Raw genomic sequence first — 15,436 nt, 5'->3', positions numbered from 1 at the left:
AAGTGTGGCTGCCTTTAGCAGCCTTTCTTTAAACAAGAGTTCTTCATAGTGCTGGAGTGTAAATTGCAGGTTTTGCTTTCAATGCATTCACAAATTGCTCCCCCCCTACCCTCCTCCTGCCTCCCTCTATTACCTGTGTCCACTGTTATGCTTTGGTGTGATTACCTGATTGTTTCTTGTAATTTGTATTTCCTACCCCTGTTATTAAACTTTAATAAACAATTTCTAAAAATGAAAATAAGTAATTCTCAAAGCACTTCACTTTCTGGAACAATTTCCTAGATGTCCCGGTTTATAAAGTTCAAGTGTACTTATTAAGTTTTTTTAAAAATATATAAAAAAATATATAAAAAATATATAAAATATAAAAAAAATATATAAAAAAATATATAAAGAAACACAGTCCTAACTAGGATGTCAAAGACATAAGCTATCGCCATGCTGGGACAGGCCGAGGGTCCATCGAGCCCAGCAACCCTGTCTCTAACAGCGGCCAAAAGAACAAGCATTTTGTCCCGCCCATCCCAGAAATAGTGGATTATGCCTACGCCCATTCAATAGCATTGTATGTCCTTTTGCTCCAGGAAGCCGTCCAACCTTTTTTTTTTTTTTTTTTAACTCAGATAAGCCAAAGTTCTATACAATGCAATATCCTTAAATACAGAATGCCATTACAGACGGTTAAAGAACAAAACAAGCAGGTTTACTTATCAATTCACAGTTGAACTTTGACAAAATTTGGCTACTTGTTCCCACATTTTATGAAATACTGGTAAAGAATTGGTACGTTCCGCTAGTATTTTTTCATATTTAAGTACATAAGTATTGCCATACTGGGAAAGACCAAAGGTCCATCGAGCCCAGCATCCTGTTTCCAACAGTGGCCAATCCAGGTCACAAATACATGGCAAGATTCCTAAAATGTACAAAACATTTTATACTGCTTATCCCACAAATACTGGATTTTCCCCAAGTCCATATAATAACGATCTATGGACTTTTCCTTTAGGAAGCTGGCCAAACCTTTTTTTAAACTCTGCTAAGCTGCCTTTACCACATTTTCTGGCAACAAATTCCAGAGTTTAATTACACGTTGAGTGAAGAAACTTTTTCTCCGATTCATTTTAAATTTACTACATTGTAGCTTCATCGCATGTCCCCTAGTCGGTCATACAGTAGCCCACCAAAAGCAAAAAAGAAACCAGTTTATGATTTTTCCAATTTTTTTTATAATAGTAGAGATTGCTACCACTAATAGTGCAATAATTTATAGTTGCACTTAACTCCTGCCTGTTTCAACCCTGCAGAACAAAAAACTATAACAAGAAATGAAAGAGGGAGATTCAAATGAAAGATAACACAAATTCTGTCCCAAACTGATAACCAGAAATCCTGAAGATCCGGGCATGAGAAACACATATGCTCTAATGTACCTATATCTCCATTACAAGACTAGCACAAATTTGAAGATGTAGAATCCACCTTATGTTGTTTAACTGGGGTCCAGAGATTGCAATATAGGGGCAGAAGCAATAGGTTTCATAGATTTAATCCAAAACCATTTCCATAACTTAGCAGACATGGCATGTAGTGTCCCTTGCAGGCTCATTTTCAAAGCACTTAGCCTCCCAAAGTTCCATAGAAACCTATGGAACTTAGCCTCCCAAAGTGCTTTGAAAATATGCCTCTTTGCCATATATCTTGAAGAGCCACAATTTTCAAGTGACTAGATGGTAGGAGTACAGAATAAAATTGTGAGGCTATTCTCTTTGTTTTAGTTATAGAGTCAAATATATGAAAAATGCCAGGGTTTAATTGTGCATTATAATACTTCCTCAGCCATTTGGCAAGTGCAGACTTCAATTGTAAATACCTAAAATACTGAGTATTAGGCAGGTGAAATGTTTGCATTAGCTCTTTAAAATAAATAATATTAGTGCCAAAACACAGATTATACAATATATTCCACAGAAAATCCACACCTTCCAAATAAAAGAAAAAGAACCAATTTTTATGTGAGCATGGCTCCAAAGTGATGCCATCTGAGAAGAGGACAAGGATATTTCACAAGTAGAATCTAAAAAAAATAAGAGCCCTAAGAGTGTCAAATAATGGGCCATTTTGTTTCAGATAGAGAGTTACATGGACAATTTAACTGAACCCTTTGAGAGTGAAAATTTGATATAACAAATGATTCTACACAAGCAAGAAGTGGTTGTGATTTTGAAAATGATAATAGACCAGAAACTTTGAATAATAAAATGATTATTATAGATGATTAATATTGAGATTGGAATTCCAGGTATGACTCCTAAAGTTTTCCTCAGAAATATTTCCTCAATTATTACTTTAAAAGGAGTGAAGCCTGTGAAAACTGGAATTACTTTAATCAGTGGGATTTGAATTAGAGACTTATGTATATTGTGAGCTGGTCACCCTTCCAGGACCTGTCCAGTCTCGGTAATTCACCAGGACTCCACCTCAAACACAGGGGAGTTCTCTGCCTCCTTTTCTCCTTTCACCCATGTTCACCAACACCATACTTCTTATAGCCAAAGGTTTTATTAGTTGCCATTTAACATAACCTTCATGGCTTATTTCTTCTTTAACTCAAACATTTCTTCTTCAACTCAAATATAGCCAAAAAGGCATTTAGTCAGTCTTCTAATTAAACCCTTTTCAGACTTAAAGCAGTTCCTCAAACTTTCACAGTTCAAACAGCCAAACAAAAGCATTTCCTTTTCAGAGGATAGTGCAGCTGCCACCTTTTTAGCAGTGAACTTCAGCAGTGCTTCCATCTCCACCTTCCAGCTTTCCACCATTGTCCTAATAAAGCTGCCTGAAAGCCTCTCACACCTGGTTCAATTTCCCAATCAAGTCCTGGCTTTTCACTCTCCTGCCTAGAGTCCTTCCCCTGACTCCCTTCCTGCTGCAGTGCATTCTGGACCTTGTAGTTTCCTGCCTCCTCACAATATGTATTGTTAAATAACTTATGGTTTTTAAAAGAGAAAGAATGTAATCAGATGTATTATTTCTAACAAATATTGGACAATAAGTATGTTTTCAATTAAATGATTTGTCTATACACTGTATTGGCCTTGAAGAAGCCAACCAGATGATCAATGTGGAATAATGAATTAGAAGAGTAATATCTGGGGATAATCAGGTTAATATCACTTTTTTTCTGTTTACTGTTTAATTGATCTCCTTGTCTTGTTTCACTCTCCCTATTTATTTATTTATTGCATTTGTATCCCACATTTTCCCACCTATTTGCAGGCTCAATGTGGCTTACATTGTTTTATAGTGGTCTAAGGAAGAGAATAGAATTACCTGACTGAAATAAGTCCTACATATTACTTTCTCTGTATTTCTGGCAAGTTGTTTTATCGCTTGTAAAAATGTAAATGGTTATAAATAAAAAAAATAAATAAATAATGGGCCATGAGGAAACTATGGCGGAAGATGACAATAAAGGTAGAAACTCTAATGAAAGAGGATGAGTCACCTTTTGTTCCAAAAGAAGCCATACAGGAGCAGGCACACTGGAACAATTAAGCCATGCTACTACTCCCTTTAGTAAAAATACCTGTTGATATAAAAAGAAGTCTGGCAATTTGAAACCTCCTAAATGGCGTGGCATATGTAATTTAGATAATGAAATTCTAGCAGGCATATTTTTCCATAGAATAGAAGAAATAATATTATCTAAAACCTTTAAAAAGGACTTAGGAAATTGGAACGGAAGCATACTCATTATATACAGAATATGTAGAGCAATTACCATTTTTATAGTCTCAATTCTCCCCCACCAACTAAGATGCAAGGGAGACCATATAGTACAGGTGTCTTGAGTATTTTTCAAAAGTAAATCCATATTGATTTTGATTGTGTCTTCCCAAGAGACCCCAAAAAAGACTCCTAGGTTGAGTTGGACACCATCTTATAGGGAAGGCTGTTATTTGTGATTTATTACAATGTATGTTCAAGGGCACTAATTCAGTTTTTGACCAATTAACTTTATATCCAGAAAGAGAACCAAAGTGTTCCAACAAATTGGATAGAAAAGGAAGAGATCCTTTCTGGATCCCCGTTTCTGGATTAGAGATATACAACAAGATATCATCTGAATACGCAGAAAATTTAATTGAAGTATTCCCAACAGGAACACCCTGGATTTCTGGCTGACTTTTAATAGCTATGAGAAGAGGTTCTAATGCCAGGAGGAATAGTAAAGGTGATAAGGGGCATCCTTGCCTAGTGCCCTCTATAGAGAGGAAACGAGTCTGAAAGTGAAGAATTTATCAAACGTTTAGCAGTCAGTGATGAATATAAAGCAGATACCATATCAATAAAATGGTTAAGTTAAACCATTTCAAAACGTGGAATAAAAATGGCCATTCAACATAAACAAACGCCTTTTCAGCGTCTAAAGAAATTACACAAGTTGGAATGTCAAGTTGTTTAGACAGGTGTAATATATGACCAAAAACTCTTGAATTGTCTGATCCATATCTATTAGGCACAAAACCATTTTGTTCAGGAGCAATTAAATGACCAATTACTGATGTTAACCTATTAGTCAATACTTTTGCAAATATTTTACAATTATAATTTTACAAAAATATAGGATGGTAATTACCGGCCAAAAGAGGATCCCTTCCTGGTTTTTCTAAAAGAATAATTACAGCTTCTGACATAGAAGGAGAACACTCTTTGTTATTGATAGAATGATTATATAAATGTAATAACTTAGGCATTAATATAGAAGCACATTTTTTATAATATTCTATAGTAAAGTCATCATTACCATGGGATTTTCTGAGTTTCAATGAAGAAATTGCTTTTTTGAGTTTTGGAGATATCAGCATCCAGATTGGAGAGAGATTGCGTATCAAGTTTTGGGCCTTGTAAAGAGTGTAAAAAAAAGAGCTCATTTGTTCAGAAGAGATTTTATGCTGAGAAGAATATATGTCCTTATAAAAATAAAAAAAATAGTTTAAAATGTCTTTTTGCTTAGTCAATACAGTACCTAGTTTTCTTCTTTGCTCCTTTCAGATAGTTGGCCAAGATCTCCCAGTTTATAATGGCATCTGTTATTTTACTTTGTTGTACTATTATATTTTTTTTTGGGGGGGGGGGGGGGGGGGTTAAGTGTGAGTATTGATTTTGCAGAAGTAAAAAAAAAAAGTGTACAATATCAACCATAAACAAAGCATAGTAAACCATGACAGCATTGATGTGTAGTTATTACAAATGATGACAGGGGTGACCATTTGAATTCAAATTTAGATAAACAATTAGATTTTCTGAATAAGCTTCGTACCTATATTGCTTTATAACCTTTATTATAATAAAAATTTAAATAAACAGATTAAAAAAAAACAGCAATAAGTTTCGCGGGTCTAACCCTCCCCCCTCCCCCCCGGAATCTCCAGAAGACGCGGAGGGGGCGGGGACCGGGGACAAGGAAAAGCTGCAGGAAGGTTCTCTGTAAAGCGCATGTCCGGAAGTGCGAAATAGTGCAAGGTGCGCATGTCTGCAAGTGCGACTAGAGCGCCAGATGAGAAGACAAAAGGAGTAGCATGTGTGTGACGATGCGCTTGTGAAACGGAGGGGGCGGGGACAAGCAGCGGCGGCAGCAAGTTTCTCTGTAAAGCGCATGTCCGGAAGTGCGAAATTGTGCAAGATGCGCATGTCCGGAAGTGCGACTACAGAGCCAGATGAGAAGACAAAAGGAGCAGTCGCGTGTGTGTGTGTGTGTGTGAGTGAGGAACGGGAGTAGTTGTGTGTGTGATGTGTGCTCGTGTGAGTGAGTGATTGATTGTATGAACAAGGTGTGTGGTTTTTTCCGTGTGAACGTGTGCGTGGCTCCTCTCTTCTTAGCCTTTCTCTCCTACACATTGATCTTATTTGATCGGGCGCGGCCTGCAGCCACCGCTGCCTGGCGTGAGAAGACTTCCTCTTGCTAGCCGGGTTGCTCCTGGCCATGTGCGCGGAGGCTTCGGTGCCACCGGCTGCTCCCCTCCCCCCCACTCCTCTAGGGGTTTCGGGCGTGATGAAGCGATCAGATAGACGAGACCGGGGCGCAGGCGACTGGACTCCCGGGTCCGCCGCGGAGCCCCCCGGCGCTGAGTAGCCAAGCGATTCTGATCCGAAACCCCGGAGTGAGGTGGGAAAACGCGCCAGAGCTGCCGGGGTAGCAGACGGCCGGCCTAAGACTCCAGCGTCGCCCCCGCTTCCCTTCTCCCGTGTATATTGCTGCTGTGGGAAACCGGTCTTGAGGGCGGAAAGCTGCAGCTCTTAGTGGACTGCTGAAACGAGCTTCAGAATGTGACATAGTTCCAAGAAAAACAATGTCTTCAAACAAAAGTTTAAAAGTAATATACATCATCCAAACCCGTACATATCTCGAGTTTCCGCGTTGTGTCGCCTTCAGGGGTCACAACTTGACGGGTAGCTTAAAAGAAAGTGGAGAATAACCGCAATGTCAGCAGAAGGTCAGCATCTAAGTGCAATAGTCTGTTGAATAGACTTGCTGCACTGTAGCTGCTGTATTGTGCCTGTTTTATTCTCCACATTGGTTTAAGCAACCCATCAAGTTGTGACTCCTGAAGGCACACCACCAAAACATGGACCATGTAGGGGGTGGAGGGTGTATGTTAATTTTATTGGCGAATAAACGTTTGGTTGCAGACATTGGACTTCTGGTTTTCCTTGGTCTGCGGCAGGGGATCTGTACTGGGACCTGAACTATTTAACGTAAATAATCTGAAAATCAGAACGACAGGTGATTTGTAAATAACACAAAACTATTGAAAGTTATAAAAACAAGTAAAAAAAGGCCCGTTTCTGGCAGAAATGAAACGGGTGCTAGCAAGGTTTTCCTTGGAGTGTGTATGTTTGAGAGTGAATGTGCAAGTGTGTGTGTGATGAGTGAGTGAGACTGGGTGTGAGTTTTTGTGTGTGTGAGATTGAAAGTGTGTGGTAGGGTCGCGCCCCCCCCCCCCCTCCTCCCAGGTTCCAGGGTCGTCCCCTTCCCTCCAAGTTTCACAGTCCATCCCTCCCTCTGTTTTAAGGTCCCCCCTCTGTCCCTCCCTTCCTGTTCCAGGCCCCCTCCCTCCAATTTTTAAAAGTCATCTTCACTTACCAAGTCAGGGTTGCGGCGGACGGCAGCAGCAGCGGTAAAACACGTGCAGGCTCGGCCCTTTTCTGTCTCTCAGCTCTGGTCCCACCCTTGCGGAAACAGGAAATGAGGGTGGGACCACAGCTGAGAGAGAGAAGGGCCGAGCCTGCACACGTTTTACCACTGCTGCCGTAACCCTAACTTGGTAAGTGAATATGACTTTTATAAGTCAGAGGGAGGGGGCCTGGAACAGAGGGAGGGAGAGACGACACCCTCATGTGTGTGACGAACCAGGAAGTACGCTAACGTCACAACAGGAGATTGATACAGCGTTACAGGCAGCACGAACCCTACAACCCTTCACTGCCACGGAGTCAGCTTCAGAACGTTGGCAGTGCTTTTTATTATAGTAGATGTGGATTGTGAAAAACTGCAAGACCTTAGGAAACTGGAAGACTGTAGGATCCAGTGGCAGATGAAATTTAATGTGGACAAATGCAAAATGATGCACATTGGGAAGAATAATCCAAATCATAGTTACCTGGTGCTGGGTGTCCACCTTTGGAGTCAGCACTCAAGAAAAAGATCTATGTGCCATTGTGGACGATATGCTGAAATGTTTTGTCCAGTGAGCAGTGGCAGCCAAAAAAGCAAACAGGATGCTAGGAATTATTAGAAAAGGGATGCAAAACAAGACCAAGACTTGTATTGCCTCCTCCCCTTTGCATTCAATTCTGGTCACCTTATCTTAAAAAAGATATAGTGGAATTAGAAAAAATTCAAAGAAGAGTGACCAAAATGATAAATGGAATGGAACTCCTGTCTGAGGAAAGGCTAAAGAAGGTTAGATCACTTCAGCTTGGTAAAGAGATGGCAAAGGGAGGATATAATTGAGCTCTATAAAATCCTGAGTACAATAGAAAGGGCAAAAGTGAATTGATTTTTCACTCTTTCAAAAAGTACAAAGATTAGGGGACACTCACTGAAACTACATGGAAATACTTTTAAAACAAATAGAATAGTTAATGCTCTGGAATGTGGTAACAGCAATTAGCGCATCTGTGTTTAAAAAGGTTTGGACAAGTTCATGGAGGAAAACTCCATAGTCTGTTTTTGAGATGGACGGTGGGGGAAGCCACTGCTTGTCCTGGGATTGGTAGCATGGAATGTTGCTACTAATTGGGTTTCTACCAGGTACCTATGACCTGGACTGGCCTTTGTTGGAAGCAGGATACTGGGCTAGATGGACCATTGGTCTAACCCAGTATGGCTGCTATTATGTTCTTATCTGGCCACGCCAGAAAAAACTAGACTGGGACATCTAAAGCCTGCTGCTTCCAGCAATAGCTATTACTTTGGAGATGGAAGAAAAGATTTTGACTCAGCTCAGCAGGAACTGGCAGGGGGCTTCCATGCTCTGGTGACACACTGCCACAGCGCTAAGAGAAAACAAACACATGTCACTGCCCAACATCAGAGCCTATTGCAGCTAGAAAGCGGGTCCTAGCACCAGGAAGAGACCTCACACGGCATAGGTACACACTAAAAGAACAGTAATGTGCAGCACTCACAACCAGCATTACCAAAGGGGGTGGCAGGATTTTATCTGGCCAGGATCTTTTGCAGCACATATTTATAAAACTAGAAATAAGTTTTGCAGGTCTAACCCCTAACCCTCTGCCAAGGTGAACCAAAGGGGGATACTACAAAGATGATGGAAATGGGTTTGGAAAACTCTAGCATGTACCCTTGCTGAACCAGTTCCAGAACCAATTGATGAAGTGTTACGGGCCTGCTGTTGATAAAAAGCAAAGCCTGCCCACCACCTGAACCACTGACCTGGCCCAGCTGTCCCTTGACTCCTGTGGTGGATGAGGAAGTGCCAGGTTCTGTTTCAGCCCTTTCTGTGGTTCCACTTGCCCATCCGGTACAGACCCCAATTCTTGGACCAGAACTTTTATTTTTCAAGGGCCAAACTGATGCCAGAGGACATCTAGGAGCTGCTGTGGTCTAGCCTCTCCCAGGTCCTTTTATCAGCTTTTCCGAGACTAGCCAGCCCCTGAAGGGCAGCTTACTCTAAGCACACCTTGGATGCTGGCTTTACCACCCAATAGCTCATTCACAGCTGCCTACGGGCTACTACCACCACAGCCACTGACTAAGAAGGAACATGGACTAGATTGTAAAGAGTATCAAAGCCTATACCTTCATGGTGGAGGCAGCAAATACCTGCTTAAGAAGCTAAGTACATAAATGTTGCCATACTGGGACAGAATGAAGGTCCATCAAGCACAGCATCCTGTTGCCAGCAGTGGCCAATCCAGGTTACAAGTACCTGGCAAGATCCCAAAACAGTACAATACATTTTTTTGCTGCTTATCCTAGAAATAAGCAGTGGGTTTTCCCCATCTTAATAATGGCTTATGGACATTTCTTTTAGGAAGCTATCCAAACCTTTTTTTAAACCCCGCTAAGCTAACGGCTACACTTTCTGATCTAAGCACAGAACCTGCCTCCACCACAATCATGGTCACTACCGTGACCAATGCATCCATCCTAGGGAGCCAGTACAGCTTGTCCAGCTCCTCACATGGCAGGTGAAGCATCCCACTCTGCCATTACTTAATTGAGAACCCTGTGGAGGCTTCTGGATGCCTTCCAAGATGGGGTCCTCATCCAGAGCTTCCTCCTGGGAAAACACCAAGATACACAAAGCCAAGGATACAATCTTTCATGTGATTGAGCTCCTCCCACCTAAACAAGTGCATCACTGGGGACTCCTCCAGAGAGATGTCCCCCAGGCCTGGAGAGGCTGCCTCACATGGCAAGTTCTCCTTGTCAGACTCCAGTATTGTCTGACCCTGTTCTAGGTCTGCACTGCTGCTCTGTCTCAAAGGCCACACGAGTGCCTGAAACAGGACCTCTGAAACCCCCAAAACCCTCTGTGGCCAGAAGGGAAAACCCCCCTCCCCAAACTAGGGAGCTGACACCCTGGTAAGGTCTGACAAATGCAGTCTCCAGTGTCCTGCTGCAGTTGGGACTCCAACTGGGAGCCCTCACCAAGTAGGAGTGGGACTCCATCAGGATCCCCATACCTTGTGCATAGCACATCCTCAGCTCTACCTGAATTTTGGTGGGCTGACTAAAATGGCTGCTGTTCCCACCAAAAATGGGAAGACTGCGGCCAGGAGCAGATTTGGGCCTGACATTGCAGCACAATGAGTCTGCTTGGGGGGAAGGGAGAGGCTATGGAGCCCCTCTGGAGCAATTCCTGAGCTGCCCTATCACCAATGGTGCAAAAGAATCCAGAGGCACCGATCTGCTGGTTTCCGCAAGCCCCATACCTTCAGGCATCTGTGTCAACTTCCGAGTATCCCAACCCTCACCAATCCCCCAGACTCACCGTGTCGGGGGAACGGGTCTGGAATTCTGTGCTGCCTGTGCTAAGCACTGCTGCACTATCATTTTGTTTGCTCTCTAGCCCATATCCAAGGGAAATAAAGCCTGACAAGCCAATTAGTATTTTTTTTTTTTTTTTTTTATATTGGGCTCTCTGCAGGGGCCTATGTGAAGAGAAGGGAGGTAAGACCTCACCCCCCCCTCCCACCCCTCCCTGCTATAGGAGAAACCTGTACCAGTACACCTCACTGAGCAGAAACCTATGGGCTAATGCTCGGGGCTGCAGAGAGAAAGAGACCTGTTCGGGCTCACTATCGTGGCCCAAACCCCAGAAATGATACCAGCCAAGGAACTCTACCATAAAGGACACCGGCCTATTTCAAGTAAGCACTATGATAAGAAATTCCCTTCCACCAGTAGGAGTTACAGAAATTAGCAGTTGTGCCCTGTGTTTCATAGTCTGATGCGACCTTCCTTGTACAGCATCACAATATATATTAATAGCGTAGGCTCTCTTTATCACAGCCAAGCTACAAAGCACAGTAAACAGCTGATTCTCTGATCAGTAATCATACCTTGCAAGAGCTGAAACGTTGTCAGTTACACAGAGAATAAGCCTGAGTATTTGCTATGAACTTACATGCAATGACCTTGTCAAAAAGCACAGTTCTCTTTTTGATTTGTTTTAAGCATACACTATTCCTTATGCCAGTCAGGAAAAAGCAAGTCACACAGGCTGCTGCTGCAATGCAAAATCAACATTTTATTGCCATGCTACAAAAGATATGTTGGCACTGAGGACTTGGTTATTTTGTCAATTTCACATAGCTCATTTTTGAACATGAACATTTGGTAAGCTATATATCAAATACCTGAAAATGCAAGATAAAGTGTCACTATGCTGATGTGAAACTGCACACAGACTGCGTACCTTTTCTTCTAACTCAAAACGAAACAGTATCCTGGAATGTTTCTAACAAATTAATCTGAAATGGCCAATAAATTCAGAGATATTTCACGCAAAATTTGGCAATGGCACGGTTGTTGTTTAAATGTCTTTTTTTTTTCAATATAAAAGAAACTTTTTTAAAAAAATCTAATAAACTACCTTTGTACAAAGTTGCTATATTTATGCTTTTAAGTAGGAAAGAAAACCTTACAAGTTATAATGCAAATTAGGACATACAATAATCTTACAATATAATACACTGTGATAACAAAAGGACCACAAAACTTAAGATTTTGGCCTTTATAAAAGTATAATTCCGCATTTAATCAATGCAGTTGTGGCACACTGGCTCCTACTGCATCACTTGCTATCAGTCGGCTTTCATGCTAGAGCTGGACTGAATTCATCGGAACACCTACAGTTTTAGCTCAAGATGCAGTGGTTTAAAAAAATGCCCTAGTGATGCTACAGCGGGATGTGGTACATGCATAAAAGGGCTACATGCCTGCTGACTGGGGCACAGTGTATTGGGGGGGGGGGGGGGGGTTGTCATACAACATACAGTTTTCTTTAACCAACACGTCTGTTGTAGATTCAGTAATTGCGTACAGATGTCTTGCATGTGATGAGGGACTGTGATCAGAATTTGACAAATCACTAGGAAAATAGGAAACCATTTGTACCAAATACATACTGTGTATATACCTCACTAGCAGAACTGCCAAATGGCGTTGCAATAATGTAGGTTTGCCTGCCACTAATGTACATAAACAAGGCTTTTATTATAAAATGCTAAAAATGTCAACACTAGCTAGATGCAAAAAGTTAGGCACATGTCCAGAAGGTTAAACAGTTCAAAACTGGCATGTCCTTTCAACTCTATGCAATTAAATAGGCACTGTGAAAGTGGCAATGCAGCTGTACAGTACATCTCACTACTACACAACTTTTAGGAGTACCTGCTCTATATTAAATTCCCTTTCCAGAAGCATATGATGTGATCAGAAACATTGTTTATCAGCCTACAAAAATGTAGTGTTTTAGAAATGAAAATGACACACTTGCATCCTCATTTTTTTTCAAAACTTCCCCAAAAGGTGCACATGAAGCGATGTTTCCCAGGCTCACATGGGCAGGTCAGTGCTGTTGTGCCTTGTCTTTCTAGACGTACCGTCATCTCGCGGTAGCGCTTTCTGCAAGCTCGACATAGCAGCAGTCCGTTCAATGTCTATTACAGCATACAGCTCTGTGCGCCGGGTCGGAGTCTGTGGAAGCGGAGTGGTCGGAGTTTTTGGAGTCTGAGGGTTGTCCGAGTCACTGCCAGCTTCCAAGTCAACCTGAATGTAGTTGAGCTGTCTGTGTTCTAAACTCGGGCGTCGGATATCAAAATTGAACACGGTAGGTGTACAATCCCGACGCCTGGAGTATTCTATTTTGTGCGCGCTTGATGGAACTGTTACATTCTCAGTGTTCACATAGTTGTGCGTTGGATCCAGGCCACTATGGTAGCCATTTACAGATGGGGTCTTTGGTCCTAAACTATCCTCTTCATCCCTGCTTAGCTTTCGGGCCTCCCAAACCGGAGGAAGAGATGGCAGGTTTTCATAGTTTAGTAAAGCAGTCCTCCTTTGAGCCGAGTTGTTGATGTTCTGGGCATCCGAGGTATTGGCTGACATCAGACGACCTCTCCTTGCTCCTGAGGCACTAGGAATGGATAAGCCATTAAGGTTTTCATACACCAGTTTATTGCCAGAAGGCGCTTCTCTCCGTTCGTCACTGTCATAGCCAGTGTCCCAGTCGGTGTTAGCAGTATTGTTGCCACCGTCACCACCACCAACTTGTTCTTCCGCAAGCCCTTCCTGTTTCTCTTTTTCCATTAACTGTCTTTGAACGGGCGTCGGTCCTAAAACAAATTTCACCGCTTCAGATTCCAGAAAAACCTGCGCATCTCGGTCTGGGACATCAGGCAGATCGTCTTTTGCTTTGCTGCTTTCAGCATCAGAAAGCCTTAATTCTAGTGGAGTATGTGCACTGGATCTGTTCTTCCCTTCTTCTTGTACTCCAGTTGTGTTTACGTAAGTATGTACCTACACATGGAAACAAAATGAATTTTAAATGCAAAAAAAAAAAAAAGGTATAATTATGTTGAGATAGGTAGCAAATTAGAAAAGGCCTCCAAAGCTTTAGATAGTTCCTAAGCTTAGGTCAGCGTTTCTCCAAACTGTGCACAGCAGCAAACCCACAGGGGTGCTGCTGAGCAGATGGGAGTTCACACGCCGAGCGCCGGAACAAGTTGCAGGGAGCGCAACCGCCGACCCGCAATAATCCCTGTACGAGTCTACAGTGTTGATGTGAGCTACACATGACTGGGGTAAGCTACCGATCACAGTTCAACTGTGATGCCTGTCTGGCTCCTAAAAGGGCGATCCTGATTGGGAAGCAAGACGTGAGGCTCTTGCTTCCCAATCAGGATCACCCTTTTAGGCACCAGACAGGCCCCATGACCAAACACAGCTGAGCTAAGATCGGTAGCTTACCCCAGCCGTGTGTGGCAGGAAGCAGTCCTCTGTTGGAGAGAGAGATTTTATACATAGCAGTTCGCAGAGAGAAAGAGATAGTAAGGTAAGCACAATTAAAAAGTTAAAATTAAATTAAAAACATATGGACCCGTTGAAGCAGAAGGAGAATTGTGGGTGGGGTGGGGGAGGGAAGGAGAGATGCTGCAAAGGGATGGAATCTTGTATATTTATTTTTATTTTATTTGGATTTTACTCACACCTTTTTCAGTAATAGCTCAAGGTGAGTTACATTCAGGGACACTGGCTATTTCTCTGTCCCAGAAGGGCTCACAATGTAAGTTTGTACCTGAGGCAATGGAGGGTTAAGTGACTTGCCCAAGATCACAAGGAGCAGCAGTGAGATTTGAATTGGGTACCTCTGGATTTCAAGCCCGGTGCTCTAACCACTAGGCCACTCCTCCACTTTTATATGAGGGGAGGGAGAAATGTTGGACATAGGGGTGGAGGAAGAGATGGTGCATGGTGAAATATTGGACATGATGTGTGGTGGGAGGGAGGGGGGGCACGAAAAATTGTTCAGACGCTAAAGGTACTGTTAACCAAAAAAAAAAAAAAAGGTTGGGAACCACTGAAAGCTACAGATAACACTGAAAATGAGACAGAACTCAAGAAGGTTGGCTACTACTCAAGAAACATGCTCCCTGGATGACAGCGAAGGAAATCCAGAAACTGCTCCTACTGTAACATCCAAGGTTCAATCAAAGATCACCACTAGAAATATTTCCAGCACAAGCTGCACCTTCTTCATATGAGGCTCTTACCAGTGCCTTCTCTGTACACATACAGGATAGAACAAGAGAGCACAGACAAAAATGCTAACATAGTTTAGTATAAGGATTTTCTAATGGGAAGCAGCACAAGGAGGCCCCACTACAAAACTGTCTTGAGGGGCTTCAAGCTTCCGCACTTCTGCCCGATTCAAAACTATTTTTCAAATACCAAGGAATGCTATTAATCTGTGACAAGCCAAGGGGACCCAACAAGGTAAGTACTATCAATAGGTGGCACTCGAAATGCCGTACTCTGTATTATCCAGGAACAACAATATGTCACAGTAACACTATATAAGGATTCAAATAAATCTTCCTTTTTAAGGTACGGCTAATTCTACAGCTTCCACATCTCTGATCTCAACTCTATATTTTCAGTTTCTGTGGGGCGGCTAAAGATATGTTTCCAATGAATAAATACCAAAAACGTCCAAGTTTCTCACAAGTCTAACTGGACAACAATGTATACTTTTTGGAAGCCATCAAAGTTTCCCTTTCAGCATACATTTTTGGTTATACGAAGTTTACTTGAGGAGAACAGTTGGGGTAAGCTATAACTTCATTCAGCAAACCAACAGCTTTTTAGTCCTATAGCTTGCTACATAGGTTGTCA

The 15,436-nt window shown here is 42.2% G+C and overlaps 1 protein-coding gene and 1 non-coding gene across 2 annotated transcripts in view; one reads left to right on the top strand and one right to left on the bottom strand.

The window, feature by feature from the left end:
• Positions 1-5,754: 5,754 nt before the first annotated feature.
• On the top strand, positions 5,755-6,158 carry LOC115478273. Its single transcript, XR_003943490.1, has one exon.
• Positions 6,159-11,923: 5,765 nt separating this feature from the next.
• The window catches only part of FRS2 (fibroblast growth factor receptor substrate 2), a 32,143-nt gene continuing 28,630 nt past the window's right edge, over positions 11,924-15,436 (bottom strand). Inside the window, exon 7 of the mRNA XM_030214771.1 lies at positions 11,924-13,561. Within this exon, the coding sequence (XP_030070631.1) occupies positions 12,599-13,561 (963 nt within the window). The 3' untranslated portion in view covers positions 11,924-12,598. The remainder of the gene's footprint in view (positions 13,562-15,436) is intronic.

Source organism: Microcaecilia unicolor, chromosome 9 (assembly GCF_901765095.1).
Source record: "Microcaecilia unicolor chromosome 9, aMicUni1.1, whole genome shotgun sequence".
Classification (NCBI taxonomy): Eukaryota; Metazoa; Chordata; class Amphibia; order Gymnophiona; family Siphonopidae; genus Microcaecilia; species Microcaecilia unicolor.
The sequence above is the reverse complement of the archived record's forward strand: the minus strand, read 5'-3'. Positions and strand labels throughout refer to the sequence as shown.